Below are 25,120 nucleotides of genomic sequence, written 5' to 3'. Positions count from 1 at the left end.
TTTTACCATATATTTATAAAATAAATCAACTGTAATGTAAATATTGCACTTAAATTTCAGTTTAGATTTAGAATATACAGAGCAATACAAACAAGTCATCGTCCTTATGAAATTTTAGTCTGTATTGACTTCGCTAGTGCTTTTTATGTAGCCTATTGTAAAAGTAGGAAAATACCTAGATGAGTTGATGTACCCCCTGGAAGACCTCTGCGTACCCCCAGGGGTACATGTACCTGTGGGTGAGAACCATTAATCTAGTCCATGCCTCCATTCTGAGGCATCCCATGTATACCTAGATCATCACTTACAGATGTCTAACTTGTTCTTAAAAATTATGGGGATTTCACAACCTCCCTTGGTACCTGTGCCAGCATTTAATTATCCTTAAAGATTTCTTAATATCTACTCTGCAGCTTTTGTAAATGTAAGCAGAGTCTGAATGAGCTCTCCCCTGACATCTAGTGGAAAAAGACTTCAGGAACTGATCTCGTTTGCATGAACACACCCACCCTGCCTAGGTGCTCAGCATGATGGGATTGCTTGCCCAAATGATCACTTGTGGCTGGTGTTGGATCCCCAGTCTCCTTGTTATTGGGGCAGGAGTAATAAAATGTTGTTACCCTTGTTGGGTGAGATGAGGGCAGCAGAACTGTACCTGGCCTAACCCAATGGAGGAACTCACCATCAACTCAACGGCATTTGCTAGGGGATATGGGTTCCACAGCCCCATGAGTTGAGAGTGGGTGTGGATGAGTACTTGTATGTGGTGCTGTTTAAGGGTTTTAGATGGTATTTGACCTTTGTGCTTTCCCCATGATGTAAAAAAGAAGAGTTAAGAGTACAGGTCTGTTGCATCTTACGCGCATTTAACATCAGCGAATTCAGCTTTACATGGTTAGCAAAAACAAAACAAAAAAAAGAGAAAAATAATTTAAATACTGTTCCTGTAGTGTGTGCGATTCCGCCCGCCATTACACTCAATGTAATTTTGACTATACGCTGTTTTCACTTTATGCGCTGACCGTGGAACGTAACCCCAGCGTAAGATGAGACAGACCTGTATTGTTACATGCTGCAGAGCTAAAATCACTGATGTCTAAGTATTAGCCCTACTTTGAGACAGTATCTTTATTACCAGAGAGTGCCCAGTGTGCACCAGCACTGAGACTCCCCCCACTAATATCTGAAATCAGAGCTGTGTTAAGTGGGGGCCTGAAGACATCTTGGTGTGAGCAGCTGGTGGAGGGGTGTGGCCAGCAGAGTGGCTGGTGAAGAGGCATGGCAAGTGGCCAGAAGGGTGGCTGGTGGAAAGAGCCAGAACAGAGCCCAACAGAGAGGCACAGCAATTGGCTGTTGGGGCGATGAGCGAGTGCCCGAACAGCGGAGTGTGTAAGGTGCCTCCTTACCACCACCCGCCTCCACACAGAGTGGGAGGTGAAATCTGCAGATGAACATCTGAAGTCTGGGGCTGCACTGGCCAAGGAAAACAACTGTGAGTGGGATGCAAAGAAGGGACGGGCATGTTAAAGGGACTTTTGGGTTGCGGGACTTAAGAACCTGAGGGGAAAAGGACACTGCCCAACTTACTTGGGGGTGGGTCTTTTGCTCATGGTTTATGTTTGTGAACCTTAGTTGCAGTGTTTTCCCAAATGAATGCTGAGTTACTTCCCTCCTTTTATTAAAAGTTTCTGCTACACAGACTCTGTGCTTGTGAGAGAGGAAGTATTGCCTCTTAGAGCAGGGGTGGGCAGACCCATCTGGCTAGGGAAATTCTATGGTAGGCAATGAATGCTCACAAAATTAACAATTCAGAGATATTCAAAGAAACTCTATTTAATAAAGACATATTATAGTGAAAATAAACATAAAACCTTACTTACTATTATAAATATACCATCATAACAATCTATTACACCAAATGTAACCCCTTTCCATGCCCTCTTTGATTAATGTGAACAATGCAGCTGGTCACCCTTCTTTACAAGGGCATCAAAGTCCGGTGTCATTCTTGTTGTGGAAATCCGTAATACCGAGCTGAGATGAGTTAACTGGGATCAGGAGGGAGATTTGTTGTAGTTCAGCAGGAAAAATGTTTGTTCGTACACATAGGTGGAGCCGAACAAAACAAAGATTTTTCTGTGCCACCTTGTGGATATTTTTTGGAGCTTTGTTTCACTCAAGGAGGCATAAAACCTGTCCAGTTTTTCTGAATTGTACTGTTCCTTCAAGGTGGAATCACAATGGATATTAATGAGCTCTAGTTGTAATTCTTGCGGGGCTTTCTTGTAGTCAAATGACAGTGGGCATGACACCAGCTCCAGTGTCTTCTCTATCTTCGCAAAGTCAGAGAGTTGATGAAAAAATTCTCCGTGCAAGTCACTCAAAATTTTGCTTGAATTTTCTGTCTGCTCTGGTGACACTTCCAAGTATTTCAGTATTGGAAAGTGAGCAAACACTTTGTCCTTAATTTGTTTTGAAAGCAAGACTAACTCAGCTTTGAAAGCTGTCACAGTAGAATACAATTTGTGTACAAACACATTATTTCCTTGCAGCTTTACATTGTTAATTTAAATGTGCCAAGATATCCACACCAAAAGTGAAGACGCATACCCGGTTTGAATTCTTTAATTCAGGAAAATCATTTTCTTTTCCAGAAAAGTGCAAATTTCATCTCTGAGCTCCCACACTTGCTGCAATACCTTTCCTAGGCTGAGCCAGAGGACATTTGTATGATAAAGTCAGTCCTGGTTTTCGGCGTCAGTGTCTTCAAGAAGGGAAATGAATTGCCGATGACTAAATCCCCTCACTCTTATGTAGTTCACTATTTTCACTACTGTGTGAATAACATGATCAATATCCAGGACATTTTTGCAGAGGACCTCCTGCTGTATAATACAAGCCACAAAAATCATCTCTTAGAATCATAGAAGAGACTGGAAGAAATGGAAGAGACTTCAGGAGGTCATCTAGTCCAATCCCCTGCTCAACCAGGACCAACACCAACTAAATCATCCCAGCCAGGGCTTTGTCAAGCCAGGCCTTAAAAAACTCTAAGGATGGAGATCCCACCACCTCTCTAGGTAACCCATTCCAGTGCTTCACCATACTCCTAGTGAAATAGTGTTTCCTAATATCCAACCTAGACCTCCCCCACTGCAACTTGAGACCTTTGTTTCTTGTTCTGTCATCTGCCACCACTGAGAACAGCCAAGCTCCAGCCTCTTTGGAATGCCCCCTTCAGGTAGTTGAAGGCTGCTATCAAATCCCACCTCACTGTTCTCTTCTGCAGACTAAACAATCCCAGTTCCCTCAGCCTCTCCTCGTAAGTCATGTGCCCCAGCCCCCTAATCATTTCTGTTGCCCTCCACTGGACTCTCTCCAATTTGTCCACATCTCTTCTGTACTTTGGGGACCAAAACTGGACACAGTACTGCAGATGTGGCCTCACCAGTGCCAAATAGAGGGAAATAATCACTGCCCTTTATCTACTGGCAATACTCCTACTAATACAGCCCAATATGCCATTAGCCTTCTTGGCAACAAGGGCACACTGCTGACTCATATCCAGCTTCTTGTCCCCTGTAATCCCCTAGGGCCTTTTCTGCAGAACTGCTGCTTAGCCAGAGGGGACAATAATTTTCATACCAAGAACAGAAATGCTTTAGAAATGCCAGCAGCAAAGGAAAGGTTGTAGATACCTTAGGTATAGTGGCTTAAACAATTACAGTTCAAACAGAGCGATAGCAGTAAATGTTTGGGCCCCTGGGGCAGTCCAGTCGAGAGTCAGGGCTTGTCCTGGCTTGTGCTTGGGGTGCCCCGTCCCGTCCAGTCTCTATTCCAAGCAAATAGGAACTTGTAGGTTTCCAGGCCAGGCTCAGTTAGTGTCTGTCATTGGGGCCCCTCTGTGCTGGGTTCCTGCCCAGCGCTGCTGCTCCCCCATAAGTCCCACATGGCTCTGTTCCACACATATGGTTCCTGGGAACTCCACTCTGAATTCAGCTTCTCTCCAACTCCCTGCTTGCCATGCGGCTGCTGTTTCAGTTTCCCTTCCGCCACCTACTTGCCATGTGGCTGCCGCTTCCTTACCTGGCCAGGAGGAAGGGGATGTGCAGCGGGGACTGATGGGAGTTGTAGTCCCCAGCTCAGCAGATCCATCATAGGAGTTTGGCCCGAGTTTCCTTGCAATGTGCCCCTATATGTCTTATGCAGTGTGCTTTAATCTCCAGCTGTCACCCCTCGCACTGAATCACAGGCAGTAGACGCTGCACCAGGCAGTGCATCACTAGCGTCCAGTGCTGCTTTCACAGCATGGAACAGTACAGCTCTGTTCTTTAAAAATGAATGGCCAGCCCTTCTCTCTGCACGTTCTTCAGCTGCTTTTCCACCTCTGGAGAGAAGTCGTTCAAACCTAGCCTAGAAGACAAACAGAAAATACCCAGGGTTACCCTCCAGTAACTCATATCACAGATGAACAGGACTCTGCTGTTGCTCTCTCTGTTAGGTATTTACATGGCTCTAGTCTCAGTCTTAGCATATTTATCCGTGCAGCACCCCTGGGGGGCGTGTAATCTACAGCGCATTAGCCCGCTGTGCACTGACTAGCTGTGTGAACCTTGCTACTGCATGCTGAAAGCTCCCTAGTGCACGCTGACCTACACCCATTTCAAAGCAGAGCAGGTCAAGGTGCACTAAGGAGCTCTTAGTGTGCAGTAGTAGGGTCCGCACGGACGCTTAGTGTGTGGCACCCTGGTGCACTGTAGGTATCTACCCCAGCAAGCCGCGCAGTCCCTGTTCTGCTAGGCAAGGCCTATGGGTAACATTTGCAAAAGCATCCAAGTGACTTAGGATCCCAAATCCCATTTTTAAACATGGCTCAGGTGCCTAAGTCTCCATGGAAGTCAACAAAACCTTAATATCTTTTAAAGTCAATTTTGGAAATGGAACTTTAGGGGCTTTTGAAGAGTTTATCCTAAGTGACTTGCCCACAGAAAGTCTGTGCCAGAGCAAGGAACTGAATGCTGGTCTCTCAAGCCAGTATCCGAACCACTGCATAATCTTTCCGCTTGTTACCCAGCAACCCTGGTCTCACCTGGCGTGTCAAAGTTTGGGAAGCACGCTGCCAAGTAACAAGAGCAGAGCTTTAGGCCGGAGCAGCACTGGGGAGAGATGTGAAGTGAGACTCTGAGAGGTGATTGGGTTAAACGGGAGGGGAGTGATGGAGTCCAACTGGCAGGCCAGCCGGGTGACTTTGGCTGCATTCTGAATAGACCGGGGAGGAGCAGGACTGGGAAGGCACCACAGGGGTGGATGTGGTATAAAAATTCAGAAAGCTGGGAGGGCAGAAAACAGGAGGGTGGAATAGTCAGGAGCACGTCAGCTCAAGTCCCTGTGATCAATCTTTGTAGAGACAGAAAAGGTCCCTTCAATGCGATGTCCACACAGCCCTGTAAAGCTGCCACACTCCCCACCGCAAGGCCTTCACGGGTGTTTGGCCACTGAGTCACTGGTCTCTGGCACTGAACCACCAAGACAGCTTAAAAACTCTCTAAAGCCTGACCAACAGACTGCCATCACCCCTTATCCACAGAGCTCCCTGTGTTGTTCATTACATGGTTCTGCCCACGGATGTGCAACGCCAACTCAGCTGGGCGAGGCCCATTCTGAATAGCTCCTGTCCAGACTGCTCCTCCATTCAGAAAAACAACACACAAATGGCAATCGTTGTTTCTTTACATCATTATTTGGGGGGCAGGGGACTTTCGGGCCGTGACAAGTGCTGAACAGACATCACTGGAGTCTGATTCCTCGGCAGATTCCCAGAACAAGCACAGCACTGGAAGCCCTCGCGCCCCTGCCATGCGCACTGGCACCAGCCGGTGCCTCACCCCTTACCTGGCAGGACCCTTCGAGTGCTGAGAGAACTGGCTGGGCTCCGCACCCCATGTCTTCCTTGGTTTCTCTGCTGAGATTGCCAGCAGACCGGGGTAAGTGATGCCAGTTTGGATACAGACTATTGTGATGTGATACTTGTTCACTAGGGAGTGGTTAAAAGCACCAAAGTTTGTGACATGGATCGTCAACCAGCCATGGGACAGCAGTGACCTTTGGTCCCCACCAACCAGGACTGGATCCATTCCCAGTCCCCTGAGGCATCTCTCCCCAGTCAACCTCTCCATAACCAAGAATAAAGAAATTATGCAACAGGTTTGCACAGGCAAAGGGGGTGTGCATAACGAGAGGAGAAAAGAAAACAAATTCGCTGTGTCTGCCCTGCAGGACGAGCCGGAGTTGCCACCTTACCTGATCTCAGTGAGGCTGGGGCACGTCAGGATGAGGAGATGCACTTCTTCAGCACAGCGATCGGTGAACATATTCGCACTCAGGTTCAGATGCCGGAGGCTGGAGTTTTTGGAGAGAGCAGAGCAGAGGCTCCCGCAGGATTCATCTGACAAACCAGTTCCCTGGAGGCTGCAGCAGAACATCGGACACATACCTTAGAGAAAGGCTGCAGCACAGCATTGACAGGGCTTCCTGCACTGTCTGGCTGCCTATGTCCATCTCCCCACCATCCTCACTTTACTGGTCCATGTCACTTTGCCTCCCTCTGCCTCACTCCCTCTCTCTGATAATCTCACCACATATGCAGAATCACACAGGTTTAACAAATCTAAAGCTGGCACGGGGGCTGCATCCATATTAGCAGGGACTCTTCACCACGCTAATTCCTAATCAGCAATCCACTAGATGCATAGAATCTCAGACCAGAAGAGACCATTAAGATCATCTGATTTGACCTCCTGCACAACATAGCCCAGAGGTTTTCAAACTTTTTTTCTGGGGACCCAGTTGAAGAAAATTGTTGATGCCCGCGACCCAACGGAGCTGGGGATGAGGGGTTTGAGGTGTGGGAGGGGCTCAAGGCTGGGGCAGGATGTTGGGGGTCAGGGCTCTGGGCTGGGGATGCAGGCTCTGGGGTGAGGCCGGGGATGAGGGGTTTGGGGTGCAGGAAGGGCTCCAGGTTTGGGGAGGCTCAGAGCTAGGGCAGGGGGTTGGAGTGCGGGAGGGGATCAGGGCTCTGGGCTGGGGGTGCAGGCTCTAGGGTGGGACCAAGGGTGAGGGGTTTGGGGTGCAGGAAGGGGTTCTGGAATTTGGGGGGGGCTCGGGGCTGGGGCAGGGGTTGGGCCATGGACTTACTTCAGGCAGCTCCCGGTCAGCGGCGCAGCAGGGGAGCTAAGGCAGGCTTCCCGCCTGTCCTGGCCATGCGGAATGCTCTGTGCCTGAAGTGGCCAGCAGCAGGTCCAGTTCCTAGGCGGAGGTACGCGTCTCTCGCCTGCAGGCACTGCCCCCCCCCAGCTCCCATTGGCCATGCGGAGCTGGTGCTCAGGGCAGGGGCAGCACGCAGAGCCCTGTGCCCCCGCCCCACCTAGAAGCCAGACCTGCTGCTGGCCACTTCCGGGGCACAGCACAGTGTCAGGACAGGTAGGCACTAGCCTGCCTTAGCTGGGCAGCACCGTTGACGGGACTTTTAGCATCCCGGTCAGCGGTGATGACCAGAGCGACCCAGTGCCTTACATGCCACGACCCAGTACTGGGTTGTGACCCAAACTTTGCAAAATGCTGGCATAGCCTATAGAACTTCCCAGAAATAATTCCTCCTAGTGCTATAGCTGACCAGAGATCTGAGCCCGTAGAAACCCCTCCATTTCCACTCCCTGCTGTGCTCACACCAGCACAAGATCAGAACAGCCCCAACCGCTCTTTCCTGGAAAGCATTTTGCTTCTGGAGCCCAGGCATGATCAGGCTCTTGAGATCCTTTGGGCTGGGATTTCAAAGCAGTGCTGGCTGATCAAGGCAGGGCTGGCCACTCCCGCCAAGGACGTGGAGTGGGAGGAATGTTTCACCTCCCCTTCCCCTGGGCGGTTTGCTCCACAGGAGATGGGACCAGCATACCTTGTGAACCTGACAAGATTTTTTGTACCCTTGCGAATCCTTGTTTCTGTGTCACCCTCTCTGACACGATCTGAAATTATGCTTATGCCAGGAAAGGGGTGAAGGGCTTTGACAGACAAACACAGGTGTCTAGAGGGGAAGAGCAAACACCCTGGAAACCTTCAGTGCCCTAGAGCAGAAGCGTCACTGTCAGACTGATACTTACCCTAATTTCCGAATCTTGCACTCTGGGGACACAAACACCCTTGACAGGTAAGAAAGGCCCATTGTCCGCAGTTTATTCTTCTTGAGTTCGAGACTCAGGAGGGTCCGGTTTTCCGCAAGGGCAGATGCCAGTTCTTCACAGCACTGTTCAGTGAACGCGTTCCTCCCTAGGCTAGAGAGCAGGCAGGGAGAGAAGGAGCCAAATGAATGAGAGAGAAAACCAGAAAAAGGTAAAGAGGAGAGAGAGAGAGAAACTGTCAAAGTCAGGAGGAGGAGGAGGAGGGAGAACAAACAAGAGAACAGAATGGAGAGCTGACAAATCAGAACAGAGGTAGGAAGGAAATGAGTGAGAGAGCCCAGAGAACAATCAGCCAGCCAGGAGGGAGGAGACCCGTCAGAACCAATGGCACACAGATGGGGACGGGCCCAGAGCCAGAAGGATCTCAAGGGGGATGGGTTACAGCTGGCAGAGTGAGCGGCCAAAGGATCACTAGTGACCACAAGCACTCAGGAGGAGCTGCATTTCACAGGTCCCTAGCATGGCCGCTGCTGGGACATTGGTTCCGTGTAACTCCAAGGGAAAAGAGCTGTGTTCCAAATCACCACCACAACTTCCTGCACATCCTGGATTTTCCCTGGCCATCTCCCATCCCCCATCCATGTACTGAACAAAACAAAAAAAAACAGACAACGGCCCAGAGCAAAATGGCAGAGCCCCAAGCTTATCATTATGCCTTATCTCCCATCCCCATGTACACAGGCTGCAAGCCCCATGACTCTTCAGAGCATGAAATACATTTGAAAATGAGTGATACTGAATTACCTCAGAGCCTCTAGCCTACAGTTCTGGTGCTTTAGGGCCTTGCAAATATCCTTCATTGTAGGATCCTTCAGATCGTTATCCAGGAGACTGGTGAGAAATGAAAGAACAAAGCATTTCAGGCTGGATACGGAGACAAATCTGCCAAGGCTGCGGGTTTGGAAAGCTGGATGTGCTATGCAAATTATGCAATGGAAGATTTGCATGTTTGTTCAATCTGCATTACCTCATTTACATCAATTCCAGACCCATCAAATCCTTCCACAGCTCGCTCCTCCTCCCTCTCCAATCCATAAATCCTCCCTGTGCCTCACAATCCCCTCTTCGAGCTTCCTCCCTGTCTCACGGCTCTCTGGTACCCCAACGGCATTTCCCCTATTCGCCCTGCTCCTCTCGCGGGCTGCCCTGCCCCCGCTCACACTACACTGCGCTCAGAGGGGTGACTGCAGCGCGTGCTGACGTGATCCAGCAGGCTCAGATAACAGCAGCACGGACTGTGCACACGTAGCTCACGCTGCGGCGGCTTCACCGCTGTCGTCACTTGAGCTAGATCAAAGCGAGCTCGGCTGCAGTCACACCTCTGAGCACAGTGTAGACAGACCCTCGGCGTGCTCCGAAACCTGCTCTGACTCCCACCGTGCCTAGCGCCTCCTCAAGGCCCCCCATCCACACCCAGTGTCCCCCTCCCTGAGCTACCTCTGCCTAAAGCAGGGCCCCCAACACGCCCACAGCAACAGCCAGAGCGACACCCTACAACACATGGTGACGGCACAGTGTCGCTCTAGCCATAGCTCTGTGGCTGCAGGCAAGGTGGGGGCTGTGCTCTACGCAGGGCCTCTGGTTAGAGTCCTCCCACAGTGGGGTCTAACCATAGAGACACAGCCTAGAGTGCCTCCCCACGGCTCTGTGACGTGCCTAATTGGGAGAACGAAGCGGCTGCTCAGGACCAAGGCTCCTGGGAGACTCCAGGCCAGTTCGTGCGGGGCTGTGTTCAGTGCTGCGCGCCTGCCAGGCCCAGCCCAACGGCATTGTGCATTTCACCAGCTCCTGCCGCCTGAGGATCTTAAAGTGCCCTATGGACACTGATCAGTGAAACCTCCCAGCCACCAACCCTCCACCACGCGCTACTGCAGTGTTGCTATTGTGAGAAGGGGAAACTGAGGCTCAGAGAGGGGAAAACGACTTGCCTAGGATCACACAGTGAGTCAGCGGCAGAGCCAGGCAGAAATTTGCGCTTTAACTACAAACCCATCCTTCCTTGCACGAGCACAGCAGAGGGGCAGCTGCACCTTAACCTTCGCTTGCACTGCAGCTACCGTGAGGGGACTTTTCATGCCGCGGGCTCCCAAAGTGCAAGGCCTGATCCCTCCCACCCAAAGCGCCTGTGAATTCAATGAGAGCGCTGGGCGCACAAGACAAGCAGAACTGGGTCCCATGGACACAGACTAGCACTGACATGCAACCTGCTCTGCAGTGACAGGCAGGAGCTGCAGCACACTACACCTCAGTGAGGAAGAGGAGTTTGTCTGTCTCAGGACACCGGGGCAAAAGCAACAAGGACACTCAGAAGACTGAAGACTCCAACAGAAGAGACTGGCCCAGATTTAAGGGACAAACCTGTATACTAAGGACTGCAATACCTAGTGGGGTGAGAAAAAGTGCTTAATCCAGATATTGCCCAGTATAATAGCTTCTGGCAAACGAGACGCTCAGAGCATGGTTTTGCACCCCTGCCCACCCTGGCTAATAGCTATTGATGGACCTTGCTTCCAAGCACATACATCCAGGAACACCCTGGAACTCAGTGTCTCTCTTTGCTAAGCGGGTCCCCCTGGGATTTGAATCTCTGGTGCCAAGAGGCCCAACTTGTCTTTTTCAGGAAGCTCTTATTCCCACTAAGTGACAACGCAGTAGCTTTTCTGCCCTAAGGATGCCATGGCACGGACATGCCTTCTACCAACACCCCCACCCCAAAGACAGAAACTTAATAAAAGCTCAAAAAAAAAATCTATAAACAAAAACCCTTCTCCAAGCAGAGTTTTGACTCTGAAAATAGAGAAGAGCTGGAGCTTCATGACGTCCAGACTAAGGACTTCACTGTTGCTATAGATTTCACGCTGCAGGTGCTCACATACTGTGATGACGGGTGCCAGTATAAAACCCTGAGATAGACAGACGGTTCCACTTGTGGGTCTGTGGACCACCAGTGATCCATGCAGCCCTTCCTTGGAGGTCTGCAGAATTAAGTATTTGGGAAGCAAGCCTTAGGGAGGTGAGATGTTTGGTCCATGAAATGACTTTTCTCTTGCAAAATGGGCCACAAGTGACATAGACAGAGGATGACTATAACATGGGCTTGGATCTTGTATGTTACAGAATGGTGTAATGTCCGTATATGTAACACTCTTGGGAATCACCAGCTACCTGACAGCCCTGCTGAGGCCACTGACACGTCAAGTCCCTAATATTTTAAACTTTACACATGACCTCTTTTCCTACCTCAGTTCTCTGACTTTGTGCAGCTCAGCTCTGAGTCGCTCCAGGCCCTCGTTCTGGATGAAGCAGGAATCTAGGGTTAGGCGCTGTATTTCTTCACAGCAACTCAACACATAAGCAAGGACTGTGCAATCCACCGGCATGAGGTATAACTCTGAGAAGTCCATATGGGCAGCTTTACCCACCACATCACGCACAAGTTGGCTGTTCTGGGATTCAAAAAACAAATTGAATACATTCATCAGCCTCCTCTTCCCCTTGGGCTCTTCTGGGCTTTGCAGCTCTTCATAGTTCATCTCACTGAGCCACCCAATAACCTTGCGAGTTGCCTCTGCAGAGAACTTCCCCACATATTTCTCCAGGGGCATCTTGGTTGCAGGATGGGAAAGCCCAGCCAGGAAGCGAGAGAAGATCTCATAGTCACCTTCCTTACAGGACCTGGCTTTAGCCATTGTGTCTCTGAACTTGACCTCCTTATAATCTAGGTAATGCACGAGGGCAGCAAAGAACTCCTGGATGGTGAGGTGAAGGAAGGAGTAGGTCACCTGGGAAGAGTCATCGGTTTGAGGGTTCTCCACCAAGAAGCCACTGAGGAATGGAGAAAACTCCACATTGAAATCCTGTAAATACTTCAGATCAAAGACTAGAATGTGGTTTGTGATGCCGTATTCAGCCAACCATCCGACACTTATCAATGTATCTCGCATCCGCTGTGGCTCAGGCCGCTCCTGAGTGTGATTGGCCATAATATGGGTGACGTAGCTGACAAAGAGTTGGGTCACTGTTTTGGGTGCAGGCTGTGGTCTCCCTGCCTTGGCAGTGAAGCAGGGTTTCAGGGCCGTGCATGTGATCCAGCAGTAAGACGGGTTGTAGCACAACGTGTACAGAACCTGATTGTCCCTCACATACGCAAAGGCCTCCCTGGAGGCTCGCTCATCTCCAAAGAACATGGAAAAGTATCTTTCCCTTTCCTTGGAGAGGAAGCCCACAATACTGGCCACTCTATGGAAGACTCCAGCCTCCAAACTGCTCAACTTGCTGGGGCGGCTGGTGAGCAGCACAGAACATCCCTTCAGCAGAGTCTGTTTCAGCAGGCTGGCGACAATCACAGTCAGTGGCTTCACATCCCCTGGATTCCTACACAGCTCATGGGATCCACCTCTGCTTAATTTCAAATCAGTCTTGCTCTCATCCAAGCCATCAAAGATGAAAAGCAGCTTCTCAGGGTCTTCCAGGACTCTTGGGAGCTTGTCCCGGAGGTGTGGATATGTTTGACAGAGCAGAGATTCTAGGCTCTTCTTCTCAGTAATAGTGTTCAGGTCCCGGAACTTGAAGAAGAAAACAAAGGCAAATTTCTGATAGTGCTTCCCCGTTGCCCAGTCAAAGATGAACTTCTGCACCAGGGTTGTCTTGCCCACGCCGGCGACTCCGCTCACCATCACTGACAGGGGGAGACGGCGGGTTCGAAAGCACCAGCGGAAGAGCCGGTCAGGGGCGATGCGCTCCAGCTCACTCTTCATTCTCCTCTGGAGGCGATATTCATTCAGCTCCCCAGCCGCGGCCAGGGCCTCGTGCTCCTGGTGTGTCTGCTTCTTGAAGTGATGGTCTGAGACAACCTTCAGCTCCACATAGTGGCTAGAGATGGAGGGAGGCTGAGGTCCCCGTGACTTCCCTGAGCTCCTGTTTTCCTTCATCATCCATGTCAAGTCACAGAGATTATCTTTGTGCTTTTTTTGGCAAACTGGAACGAAGAAATGTGTTGAGACAGACATGGCGTCCCCCAGTCATATTTCTCGCTGTCTTTCCCATTTTGGACCTCCCCCCTTACTGCCAATGACCATGTGCACCTGGAGAGATACCAAGCAGAGGCCTGATAGAGACACTTTTCTTCTCATTTATATTCTAACCAGATACCAAACTGAGGTGTGGACAGATAAGTAACTGCTCTGATCTCACATCTTTGTCTTCCCTCTGCCCTCTCCTCTGCTGAGTCAGATCGTGAATACTTTCTGGTTTACCCTGGAGCTTGCACTGAGATCCAACAGGATCGCATCAGGTTTCCTGTTCCAGCTTGGGATATTCAATTCTAGCAAACCCAGCAACTCTGATAGGTCTAATTTTGACCACAGCTGGTTCCGTGTGCCTATAAAATAAGGATCCCTGGAAGTGCAGCTGCAGGTGTAGCTGAAGGAGAGCAGAGAAGCCCCGGCATTCATGCTGAGCTGCCCAGTGGATGCCACTGCAGTTCAATACACGCAGAGCCAGTTTGAGCCCAGCTGTTCTGCGCTTGCACAAGGGGGAAAGGGTGTAAGAAGCCTTCCTACCTCTAAACCAGATGGACACAATTGTAATGGCACAATTATCCTGCTTCCTCCTCCTAGCACCTTCTGGGACACATGAGACCCCGATGGGGGCTGAGGAGGAGGCAGGGCCATGGCCCTGTTCTGGGTGCCCTGGCTAGCGGAGATAGCTGGGCTCACAATGGGGGTAAGCTGCACTCTCTACAGGGGTATTTCCTTGGACCACTGGGGAGTTGTGCCCCACTGAAGCTGACCCTGAGTCGAGAGGTTCTGTCCCAGCCCCAGTACAGATCAGTGCCTATAAGGCATGACTGAGCCCTTTATTGTCATGAACAGGGATGAAATTCCATCACGGTACCTTTCAGTTCGGCATCAAGCACGTGCCCATTTTCATTCAGGAGATTTTCCTTTAACAGATTTTGACCTAGAAAGAGAGAGAGAGAGAGAGAGACGGCCCAAACTATGCTATTCTGTGACATAGGTTATGGTTACAAATATTCAAATACCATCACATTTCATTGTTCTGGGCTCTTAGTTTTACCTCTTTATTTAACATCAGCAATGCCACACTGAGTTTCCCTTTTATATTTATTACAACTGAATCTTGTTTCCTCTCTGCTATGAGGTACGCTGGGCTCATCTCCACATGGCTGGTCAAACCAGCTCTCACCCTTGTGCAGACACGAAGCCGTCCGTGTCTGAGCTCAGGACACAGTCCTCTGTCTCCTGACCAACTATTTGCTGTTCTCTTTTCATGCTCATCACTGCACTGTAGGAGCTGCTCTCTGCCCAGCAATCTCTCTGCAGGCTCCTTATCCAGCCAAAAGGGGTCCCTCTTCTGCACAGATCCTTCTTCCTCTCTGCTTGTGCCCAGCTCTGGTCACACTTGCTTTTCCCCAGCTCTCTGGTCACTTGTTCATAGGATTCCTGTGGATTCCCGCCCCCTCCCCCGCCACATAGCCCTCGGGGAGGCTAGCCCCCCCAGCCCCATCCCTTCCACAAGAGGGTCCCCCCCTAGTGGCTGGAACCCCAAGTCTCCCACCCTCCCGCACCAGCCAGCTGACCCAAGCTCCAGGCCAGCCCCAGACAGTCCAGCACGAGCAGCCCCAGCCCTTCCAGCCGGCTGGCCCGAGCCCCGGGCTGGGCCCAGCCACCCCAGCTCCGGCCCGGCCTCAGCCACCTTAGCACTGGGATGGCCCCAGACGGTCAGTCCGAGCAACCCAAGCCACGCTGGCTGGCTGACCTGAGCACCAAGCCAGCCCCAGCCCCAAGCCAACCCCAGCCGCCCCAAGCCAGCCCAAGTTGTGCTGGCCAGCTGCCCCAGCCCCGAGCCGGCCTGGGCCATCCCCAACCGCCCCAGCTGTGCCGGCCAGAGAATGAGAAATGTGACACGCCTCCCGTCCTGAGACCCCCTGCCACCCGGCGGAAGAACGCTGAGCTTGTTATATACGTCATGCAGGTTCCGGGGCGGCTGAGGGTTCATCAGTAATCAGTAATCTCTCTGGAGTCCAAGGAGATGACTGATGAACCCAGGAAGCTGAATAGCAGATACTGCCTCCTCAGCCACCTCAGAGCCTGCATGGCGCATAATAATAAGCAAAAACCTGCAACCCAGCATCCCGCGGTAGCTAGCTGCCTATTATACCAATGGCCGATGCCCCCCACTTCATGTGTCCCCACATTCTGTGCGATGGGTACGTTACCATTCTGAATTATTTCCTCCAGCATCCCATGGAGATTGGGGTGAGCCCACCTGCTCTGCAGAGCAAACAGACACTCCCAGAGACCCAGCCCTGCGGCCTGGTTCATAGCCAAAATGTCATCTGCCAGCTTCTCTGCAGCGCTGGCTGAGTCGTGGTTCCTCTCCCAGTCATGGTAATCCTAAACCACAGAGGGATACCAGACGAGAAAGAGTCAGAAGCTGCCTGCCATGGCAGGGTGGAACGTAGCTGCTAGAATGGAATCAGAAGAGTGACATAATGCCGCATGGCCAAGGGCCACTTCTTAAAAGTGACCATCCCAGTACCTGGTCCCTGGATAGAAGGGCAGTGAAAGGCTCTGCCAGGGAAGAGTGGACTGGTGGCGAAGTAAAAGTGGTGGCATTTTGTTGTTGTGGCAGAGATCTGGGTTCATGTCTGACTCCTCGTTGCATTTAGTCCCCAGATCAATGCAGATTGGGGGCTGTGCTGCATTTTCATTCCCAGAAGAGGTCAGTGGCAAATATCGTTCTTAACAATGCCTTCTCCTTGCCAGCTCCAAGTGTAACTAAGAGTTATCTTTGTTCCCTGCACACCTGGATCTAGAGACGTCTGACGGGTGGATGCCGACGGGCCTAGAACAGAGGGACAGGCTGAGCACCCTCCAGAGTCCAAAATCTCAGTGGGGAACATTGGCACCTGCTCACTCCTGGAGGTATTTGAAAGCTGGAAAGTGCTGAACAATGCAGAGTCCCACCAGCCAGGGAACAGTCCAGAACAAGAGAGCTCAAAAAAGGCAACATGAAGTGTGTGCATGGAGGGGGGGGGGGGGATGCGTGTGTGTGATTAAAATGAACAATGAATTATAATAATGATGAACTAGGGGGCAGATCTCTGTCACTCAGCTTGGGTGCTCACTTCTACACTGTATTTACCTTTCCCACAGTTTGTGGTATCTCCCTGGACCTCATGACCAGCATTAGCCTCTTTCTGTCACCAGCAAGGGACCAGGTCTCCATGGGGAGAGCTCTAAGGTCCTAGAATGCCTGGGGCCTTTAGAATTCAGCTCCGGCAGCATTAGCCTGGCTTCCTGCTGGTCAATGAGCGGTGCCATACCTGGGCCTGCTGAGCAGTGATGACACATCTGCTGGTGAGTTCCTGCAGCACAGTGAGAATGTCGTTCTCCATGACGTAGAGCAAGTCAGGGCGGAAGTGCTCGCTCAGCCTCTTCAGCTCCCCAGATGTATAATTATCCATGTGTTTTCTGAAGGCTACAATATTATCTGTGGAGAAGACCAGCACTTAGACAGTATGGCACTTATAGCTTGGGGTGGGCTCATATCACTCACTGATAACTGGCACCCTTATCTGAGACATCACAGCTACTCCAGATGCAGCCTCTACCAGAAGGTTGCATTTTAAGGAATCGTAGCATTTTAAGGAATCGTATAGGAGCACAGGCCGTGAGGGAGTTCACAGCAACTGCAGTGCCAGCCTCTCCCTGCAGGAGGCGCTGCAGGGAATGGAGCAGGAGCAGGGCTGTTACAATGTCAGCACTGTTCTAGTCCCAGCCTCTCCCAGGAGGCGCTGTCAGGAATGGGGCAGGCGCTAGCTGTGGCACTGAGCTTTACTGCAGGAGCAGTGCTGCTTTGCTCATGATGAGAGGAGCCCATCGATCACACTCACCTTCGCTCACCGCAGCCCGTTGGTTGGAAGCCATTTTATTCACTCTGCTCTTGCGTCGCTGAGAAGTCTAGGCAGAGGGGAAAGTACATCACACAGAGGCAAGGAACGACACGTCCATCTCCAGGTTAACAGCTCAGCATGAGGGAGGAGCAGCCATATCTACAGCTGGGTCATTTTGCACTTAAATCTGGAATTTAGCCTCTGTTTTGTATGAAAATATGTATCTGCTTCAGCTTTTCAGTCCCTAGTCTCAGAATAAAGCTTGGATTGTCTGAGGACTTCCAAGGAAATCTGTTAATTAGTTTCTGAGTTCTATTCAGGTTTTTAAAAGTTTGCAGATAAGGCCTGGTTTTCTTTCACATTAAGGCCCCTGCACATCACTCTGGCACACGTTACAGTTTGCTGCCAGAGGGATGTAAAGAGGCAGTAGGACCTCTATAGTTGTCGCACACTAAGAGTGTCCACATGGGAGTTATACCAGTATAACGACCGTGGTGAAATTATGCAAGTAAATTTCCCCATGTAGACAAACCCTTTGATCTCCTGATTATCTCCTACCGCTTGCTTAAATGCTACAGACTGTAGAAAGTCAGAAATGGGTACAGCCAACTTTGATAGTGTGCCCTCCACCCAATACGGGAGTGGCTTTTTCTAGCCCACTAACATTTGGGTTGCATTGCAGAGGAAGGACCTAGAGGGAACAGCGGCTACTTCCACAAGAATAAGATCTTCATGAAATGCCCCTGATGAATGTGGAGCTCTTGTGCCATCTTGGCGCTTTCACAAATATCTGCTTTTTCCTGGAAGTAGCCATTGCTGTGCTGAAGAGCTTTTCTTAATCCAACAACCTGGGGAAAACTGTTGGTTCTGTTTAATCTACACAGGCTGTCCTGTGTAGACACAAGGAAATGAGAAAGTTAAGACACCTAAATGGTACGTACCCTCTAGTCCTGTACCAGAATAGTGGTTGTCATGGTTACAAGGCTAGCTCAACCTCTGTCCCCTTGCTGGTCTCTCTGGGAGCACCCACCTCAGGCCTTGGGCCACTTGATTATCACAGGTTGGAATTGTGGGAGGCTTCCACTCTTAGGCCAGGACTAGGTCAGGCTACCCCAGGTGCCAGTCGTTATCACCAATCAGGTAAAATTGGACTCTGGGCACCTGTGGTTCTTCCCTTCAGGAGCCTGTGACCAGTGATAATGATCAGCAGCCTCCTTAAAGCCAAGTATTTGTATTGAGCATTGGGGACAAAGCATTAGAGAAAAGGATGTTAAAACAGACAACCTGAAGGCATGTCTACCTTACCCAAAGTACTACCATGCCATCACGGTGACTTGGCCAACAATGTTCTGCAGACACGCCCCAGTTTCCACATCTAAGTGAATTTGCAACCTGGTTCCCCCAGGCTCCTGCAGTATTGGCTAGTTTGGCACAGGCCAAGCCAGTTCTGTAGACTCAGTAGGGGATAGAGCCAGCTCTGACCTTGCTCCCTGACAACTCTAAGTGGAAGACCACAGATGACCATCTGCTCCTTCCTGCCTGACCCCTCCCAAACAAGAACAAGCATCGCCATATTCATCACAGTGGTGCAGAGGCAGAAAAGCATCAGCCACCCCATTTTACAAATAAACTGTGGGGTTGGACAAGGTCATTTCTAGCACAGCAGGGACTAGAACCTTGGTCTCTGAGAGGGTAGATTCCAACCTCATCTACTTAGCATGAATCTGTTAGATCTATGCTGTTTAGCACAGCTGTTCTAATTGCTAGGCCATATTCCCCTCTCAGAGCGAGGCATAGAGCCTATGATTCCTGACCCTCAGTTTTGCCTGCTTTAACCATTAAATCACACTCCCATCTCAATTAAAATTAATGGTAGCTTATGTACAAGTGATCATGACTTGATCACATTTGTACTATGCAAGCAGAATGAAGTCCTGAAGTCCAGACTTTAATGCTTTAAAGGAGCCAATTTCACAAAGCTGAAAACAATTATAAGCCAAATCAGCTGGGAGGAAGAATTTAATCAGAAAAATATGAATGATCATTGGGAATTATTTAAGAACACCTTACTAGTTGCCCCAAAACCAAAATCCCATAACTGAGGAAGAAGGATGGTCTGATTAAACAAAGATCTGGTTTAGAGGGGAAGTGAAGGCAGCTATAAAAATAAAAAAAATTATATATAACAAGTGGAAAAAAGGGGAAGTTGACAGTAATGAATATTAATCAGAAGTTAGGAATTGTAGGAAAGTGATAAGGGAAGCAAAGAGACTCAAAGAAAAATCTCTGGCCAGCAGAATTAAGGACAATAGGAAGGATTTTTTAAAATATATTAGGAACAAAAAGAATCCTGACAATGGTATTGTCCATTACTGGATGAAAAAGGTAGAATTAACAATAATAATGCAGAAAAGGCAGAAGTGTTCAATAAATATTTCTGTTCTGTACTTAGGGAAAAAACAGATGATATAGTCTCATCACATAGTGATAACACTCTTTCTATTCAACTAGTATCTCTGGAGGATGTTAAACAGAGACTAAAGTTAGATATTTTTAAATCTGCAAGTCCAGATAACTTGCAGCCAAGAATTTCAAAACAGCTGGCTAAGGTCCTTGCTGGACTATTAATGTTGATTTTCAATAAGTCTTGGAGCACTGGGGAAGTTCCAGAAGACTAGAAGAAAGCTAATGTTGTGCCAATTTTAAAAAAGGGTAAATGGGATGGCCCTGGTAATTATAGGCCTGTCAGCATGACATCAATCCCCAGCAAGATAATTGAGCAGGTAATATGGGACTTGATTAATAAAGAATTTTAAAAGGCTAATGTAATTAATGCAAGTCAACATGGATTTATGGAAAGTAGATCCTGTCAAACTAATGACATCTTTTTTTATGACATTATGAGTTTGGTTGATAACAGTAATAATGTTGATGCAATATACCTAACTTCTGTAAGGTGTTTGACTTGGTATCGCACAACAAAAACTAGAATGATATAAAATTAACACATCACACAGTAAATGGATTAAAAGCTGGCTAACTGATAGGTCTCAAAATGTAACACTAACCAGGGGGAGGGATAGCTCAGTGGTTTGAGCATTGGCCTGCTAAACCCAGAGTTATGAGCTCAATCCTTGAGAGGGGCCATTTAGGAATCTGGGGCAAAAATCTTTCCAGGTTGGTACATGGTCCTATTGTGAAGGCAGGGGACTGAACTCCATGACCTTTCAAGGTCCCTTCCAGGTCTATAAAATAGGTATATATCTCCATAAATTAAATTATTATTAGGGGATCATCAAGTCAGTGTTTCCAGTAGGATCCCACAGGGATCAGTTCTTGGCCCTACAATATTTCATATTTTTATCAATGACCTTAAAGAAACCATAAAATCATCCAGTTCTAGTGCCCACAATTCAAGTAGGATGTTGATAAATTGGAGAGGGTTCAGAGGAAAGTCACAAGAATGATTAAAGGATTCAAAAACCTGCCTTACAGTGATAGGCTCAAAGACCTCAATGTATTTAGCATAACACAGAAATGTTTATGGGAGATTGATCAGAGTCTATAAGTGTCTACATGGGGGATAAATATTTAATAACAGACTAGCAGAGTCTAGCAGAGAAAGGTCTAGCACAGGGGTTCTCAAACTTCCTTGCGCTGCAACGCCCTTCTGGCAACAAAAATTACTACATGACCCCAGGAGGGGGACCCAAGTCTGACCCCGCCTGAGCCACGCTGCACTGGGCGGGTGGGCCAAAGCCTGAGCCCCACTAGCCCAGGCAGAGGGGCCAAAGCCGAAGCCCAAGGGCTTCAGCCCCAGGCAGGGGGCCTGTAACCTGAGCCGGTCTCAGGCCTCAGCGCCAGGTGGTGGGGCTCCAGCTTCAGCCTGGGCAGCGGGTCCCAGCAAGGCTAACACTAGCCCTGGTGATCCCTAGGAACCTCTGGCTAACACAATCTGATGGCTGGAAGTTGAGGCTGGATATAAGGTGTACATTTTTAACAGTGAGGGTAATTAACCCCTGGAACGATTTACCCAAGGTCATGGTGGATTCTCCATCACTGGCCATTTTTAAATCCAGATTGGATGTTTTTCTCAAAGCTCTAGGAGGTCTCTGGCCTGTGTCAGCCAGGAGGTCAGACTAGATGACAATGGTGCCCTCTGGCCTTGGAATCTATGACTGAGTCCCAGGGTTTTACCGCTGTTGTGTAACCCTCCGGCAAACTGTGAGTTGTTTTCCCGTCTAGTGACTACTAGGATAAACACGTACTTTATGGCTCCCATCCCAAGGACTGGAGATCTCCCTGAGGGGCTGGAGCCACAGAAAGCGAGCTACAGACGGCTTGCCAAGACAATTAGCAACTGGCCACCCAGGAGACAAGAGGCCTCCTGATCCTGATGCTCAGTGAGTGTGAGGGAGAAATAGAGACTCTGAGCAAGGGCCCTCGCCAACGCTGAGAGGAAGATGGGGGGTTCCCCAGACTGGGCTGGTGACGGTCAGAATAGTGAAACTGGCATTCAGAACTGTGGAAAACCCTCTCCGATGTATGTGAATTTAGATGGAGTGTGTTTGTGTAACATACTCAGGGAATGTTTTGTTTTGGTAAGGAGGGAAGTCAGTGTTGCCAACTCCACATAGCAGGAAGTCACCAGACAAACCCTGAAAACAGAGGTGAAAGTAAGCAAGAGCCAGTGCGCCGTGCTGGACCGCATCGACTTCCACAGCAGGGATTGAAAGGGCTCCAGAGCCATTTAAATCCCAGCCGCGGCTCTGGCGGCCGGGCTGGGGCCGGGATTTAAAGGGCTCAGAGCTCCCCGCAGCTGCAGGCAGCCCAGAGCCCTTTGAATCCCGGCCGCGGCTCTGGCGGCCAGGCTGGGGCCAGGATTTAAAGGACTCCAGGCTTCCCTCAGCGGCAGGAGCTCTGGGCCCTTTAAATCCCTGCCCCAGTCCCGCAAAGCTCGGGGTTCCCCCCGACGGCTGGAGCCCCAGCCCTTTAATTTGCCCCTGAGCCCCAGAGGGCTCCCAGCCACCTCTGCAGCGGGGAGCCCCTGGTTGATTTAAAGACTCTGGGTCTTCCAGCCACAGCTCGTTCCCCAGGACCTTTAAATCTTGAGAGGCCACGCCTCTTTGGGATGAGGCCACGCCCCCCTCAGGACTCCAGCAGTACCGGTAAGTCCTGTACGTTACTTTTACCCATGCCTGAAAAGTCCTTAGATGTAGCTGTTTAAGCACTCAAAAGGAGTCAAAAATGTCACTGAACAAAGTTTACAGAAAATTATATCCAGAGAATGCAACAGAGAATTATATATATACACACACACACACACACACACACACACACCACGCACACACATACCCAGGCGAGGAAAGTCACAAAATCATTCACGAGCATCTCAGTAGTGATAATAAAATCCGTTCCATGCTTTTCTAAAGTATTCCTCCCTTCTTGTGTACTCAGGTACTGACCAGCTGCTTCAGGCCTTGGGAGAGAACACGACAAACCATCACAGCTTTGTGCATGACAAACTGGAGGACTACCAATTAAAGGTCGACACGGCAACCCGAGATCTCTTATATCGCCGAAACTAGCAGTCTGCGTGGCCTGACGGGGCTGGAGTCCCAGCACCCGGGAGAGCCTGCAATGTTCTCAAATCATTGACAAGCAGCTCGATAGTGTTATTAAAATTCATTCCATGGTCTTCTTACTACATTCTGCTGCACACCGGCAGCAACTACACCAGGTCACTGTCATCATCAGGAGGGCGCCCTCTGCTCATTGGGAAGGAAACTGCAGCCCTCTGCTTATTGGGAAGGATGCTCTGTACACTGCAACCCAGGCAGGCTGGAGTTGGTTAATTTCATCTGGCTCTTACCAGCCTGGATTTGAGCCAACAGGTTAGTGAAAGGGAGAGCCCAGAGCCAGCGGGAGGAGGGCATTTGCCTGGCCTGAGCTCAGCGCTGCAGAGAGCAAAGAAAGTAGATTTAAAAACAAAAATCCACTAGCCAGACCCCTTCCGCCCGCTTCCAGGGTTTCATTTCTGAAAACAGCTGAGTAGCTAACCCCAGGCCAAGCCAGGGGAAGGAGTAAAGGGGAACTGAAATCAAGCTAGCTCCACCTTTGATCCTGGAGTAAGGGCTTCGTTCCTGGAGGCACAGTGTCCCCTGCCCCATTGGGGCACATGGCCCTGTCTCATCCCACCCCACCTTCCATCAGTGCGGCTGGCTAACCTGCCTCCCCCAGCCAGCCTGCTGCATTAGCTGGGCTTTCCCTGCATGACAGGGTGTGCTACCTACTACGGAGCAGAGAAAAAAAAAACATTTGGGTAAAAACAAGCCCTGGCTAATGTGCTGCTCTTTCAGAAGTGTGCCTGGCTTTAGCAAAGTATTTAATTAGCCTCCATGAACTTCTTTTCCTCACCTGCAGATTATAGTGATCTTGGCCCAAGAAGCCCTGGAATTCAATTCCTTCCGAGGACATGCTCAATTGAGACATAATGACGTTGACTTGGTGTGCAGCAGAATGTAGTAAGAAGAGCACGGAATGGATTTTGTTAACACTATTGAGCTGCTTGTAAATGATTCTGTGACTATATATATTGGTGATTTATTTCTCTGAATGGCAGTGAAAGTCGCTAGATTTGTCACTGGTCACTTTGACACTTATTTTCTCGCTAGAAAAACCAAAAGGGTCACTAAATCTAGTGACAAAGTAGCTAAATTGGAAACACTACAGGGCTGCGCTGCCCGCCCAATGCTTAGACCATGCCACCTGGCCGCCTGGCACTTCAGGGCTGGGGGCACTGCAGCCACACCACCTGGCCACCCAGCACTCCAGGCCTGGCTGGCTGGTGCACCAGGTGCACCAGGGTGGAGGCACTGCTGCCACACCACCTGGCCACCTGGAGCTGGGGCCAGGGGCATAGTGGGGGTGCTCTAGGCTCCTGTGGGATGGGGAGGCAGAAGGGGAGGGGGCCTTGGGCAGAAGGAGAGGGGCCAGGGACAAGCCTCCCCCAATGGGCAGGTCACAGGCCGCCCATGACCTGAGGGGCCAGCCAGCTCCAGTTAAAAGCACCATTGCACTCGAATGAAGGGTTTGTGTGTGTGGACTGGGCTCAGATTAGGGGCAGCACTTGAGTTATAGCTCCGCACCACAGCCAAACCCTGAGACTGAGCACAGCAGGCGGGAGATTTAGTCAGTGTGCAGAGAGGAGACCCTGCCTGCATCAGCCCCCAAAGCTGCAGGGCTTATCTTTCAAGAAAGCAACTTCATGCATTGGCACGTGAACCAGCTCAACAGGCCGCAGCCTCCGGCAGTGAAAACTGAGCTGATCACTCCCAGGGGTCATTGGATCAGCTGGGCAGAAACTACAACCTTCCTGTTACGAGGCCAAAGTCAGCCCTGGTACAAGCAGGCAACTCCAGCGGGCTCCAGCTGTTTACGACAGGGCTGGATGTAGGTCTGGGCCCCTGTGGAGAACCCTCAGGAGCGTCCTGGGGAACAGGCTCCTTGGCTGAGCTCTTGCCAAGATCTCAGACCCCTCGTGGAATGGAAAAGCCAAAGACACACACACACACACCAGGAGCTGCCCTCTGCAGAGCCTCCTCCCGCCCAGCCCCTCACTTTCATTTTCATTCTGCTTCACACCCAGAAAGCTGCAGTTGGGGAGATTCTGCCTCTCTCCTCTGATCCCAGCGCTCCCGCTTGGGCAGGGTGGTGGGAAGAGCCCTAGGAAATCCTGTCACTTACTTTACAGGCGCAGCACCGTCTGCAGCAGATGCCCCCGGCCCTGCACCGTCTGGGTTGCTGTGTAGTGTATTAAAGTGCTCTCCGGACTCCTGTCCCCAGCAGGAAGGAAGGCCTGGAGGAGGAAAGCCCCGCCTCTATGCACACACACACTGCACGATTTTTGAGTCATGTGGAGTCAAACAGGGCTCCTAAAGCAAGGGGGCGGCTGGCAGCCAGGCTG

At 50.2% G+C, this 25,120-nt stretch overlaps 1 protein-coding gene across 3 annotated transcripts; it reads right to left on the bottom strand.

Annotated features, from left to right (window-relative positions):
- Positions 1-3,503: 3,503 nt before the first annotated feature.
- LOC120390417 (NACHT, LRR and PYD domains-containing protein 3-like) lies at positions 3,504-25,020 on the bottom strand. 3 transcript variants are annotated; one of them, XM_039513083.1, is made up of 10 exons: positions 24,901-25,020; positions 17,155-17,221; positions 16,585-16,751; positions 15,475-15,652; positions 14,130-14,195; positions 11,475-13,212; positions 8,979-9,065; positions 8,157-8,327; positions 6,301-6,468; positions 3,504-4,413 (listed from the first exon to the last, which is right to left on the bottom strand). In XM_039513083.1, exons 2-10 carry the CDS (start codon positions 17,186-17,188, stop codon positions 4,332-4,334), a joined length of 2,691 nt encoding a protein of 896 aa, XP_039369017.1. In that variant the 5' UTR covers positions 17,189-17,221; positions 24,901-25,020; the 3' UTR covers positions 3,504-4,331. The 3 variants fall into 3 exon arrangements, with proteins under 3 accessions (XP_039369017.1, XP_039369019.1, XP_039369020.1); XM_039513085.1 differs by lacking the exon at positions 24,901-25,020 and adding an exon at positions 18,096-18,398; XM_039513086.1 differs by lacking the exon at positions 17,155-17,221.
- Between the last annotated feature and the right edge of the window lie 100 nt (positions 25,021-25,120).

This window comes from Mauremys reevesii, linkage group 24 (genome assembly GCF_016161935.1).
Source record: "Mauremys reevesii isolate NIE-2019 linkage group 24, ASM1616193v1, whole genome shotgun sequence".
Classification (NCBI taxonomy): domain Eukaryota; kingdom Metazoa; phylum Chordata; order Testudines; family Geoemydidae; genus Mauremys; species Mauremys reevesii.
This window is presented reverse-complemented; position numbering and strand designations above follow the sequence as displayed.

Excerpts from the sequence above, each read along its gene's own strand:
- LOC120390417 (XM_039513083.1), bottom strand. The coding sequence starts at position 17,188 with ATGGCTTCCAACCAACGGGCTGCGGTGAGCGAAG. Across the intron at positions 16,752-17,154 it reads ACGGGCTGCGGTGAGCGAAG|ATAATATTGTAGCCTTCAGA; the intron begins GTGAGTGTGATC and ends TCTTCTCCACAG. Across the intron at positions 14,196-15,474 it reads GGAGGAAATAATTCAGAATG|GTCAAAATCTGTTAAAGGAA; the intron begins GTAACGTACCCA and ends CTCTCTTTCTAG.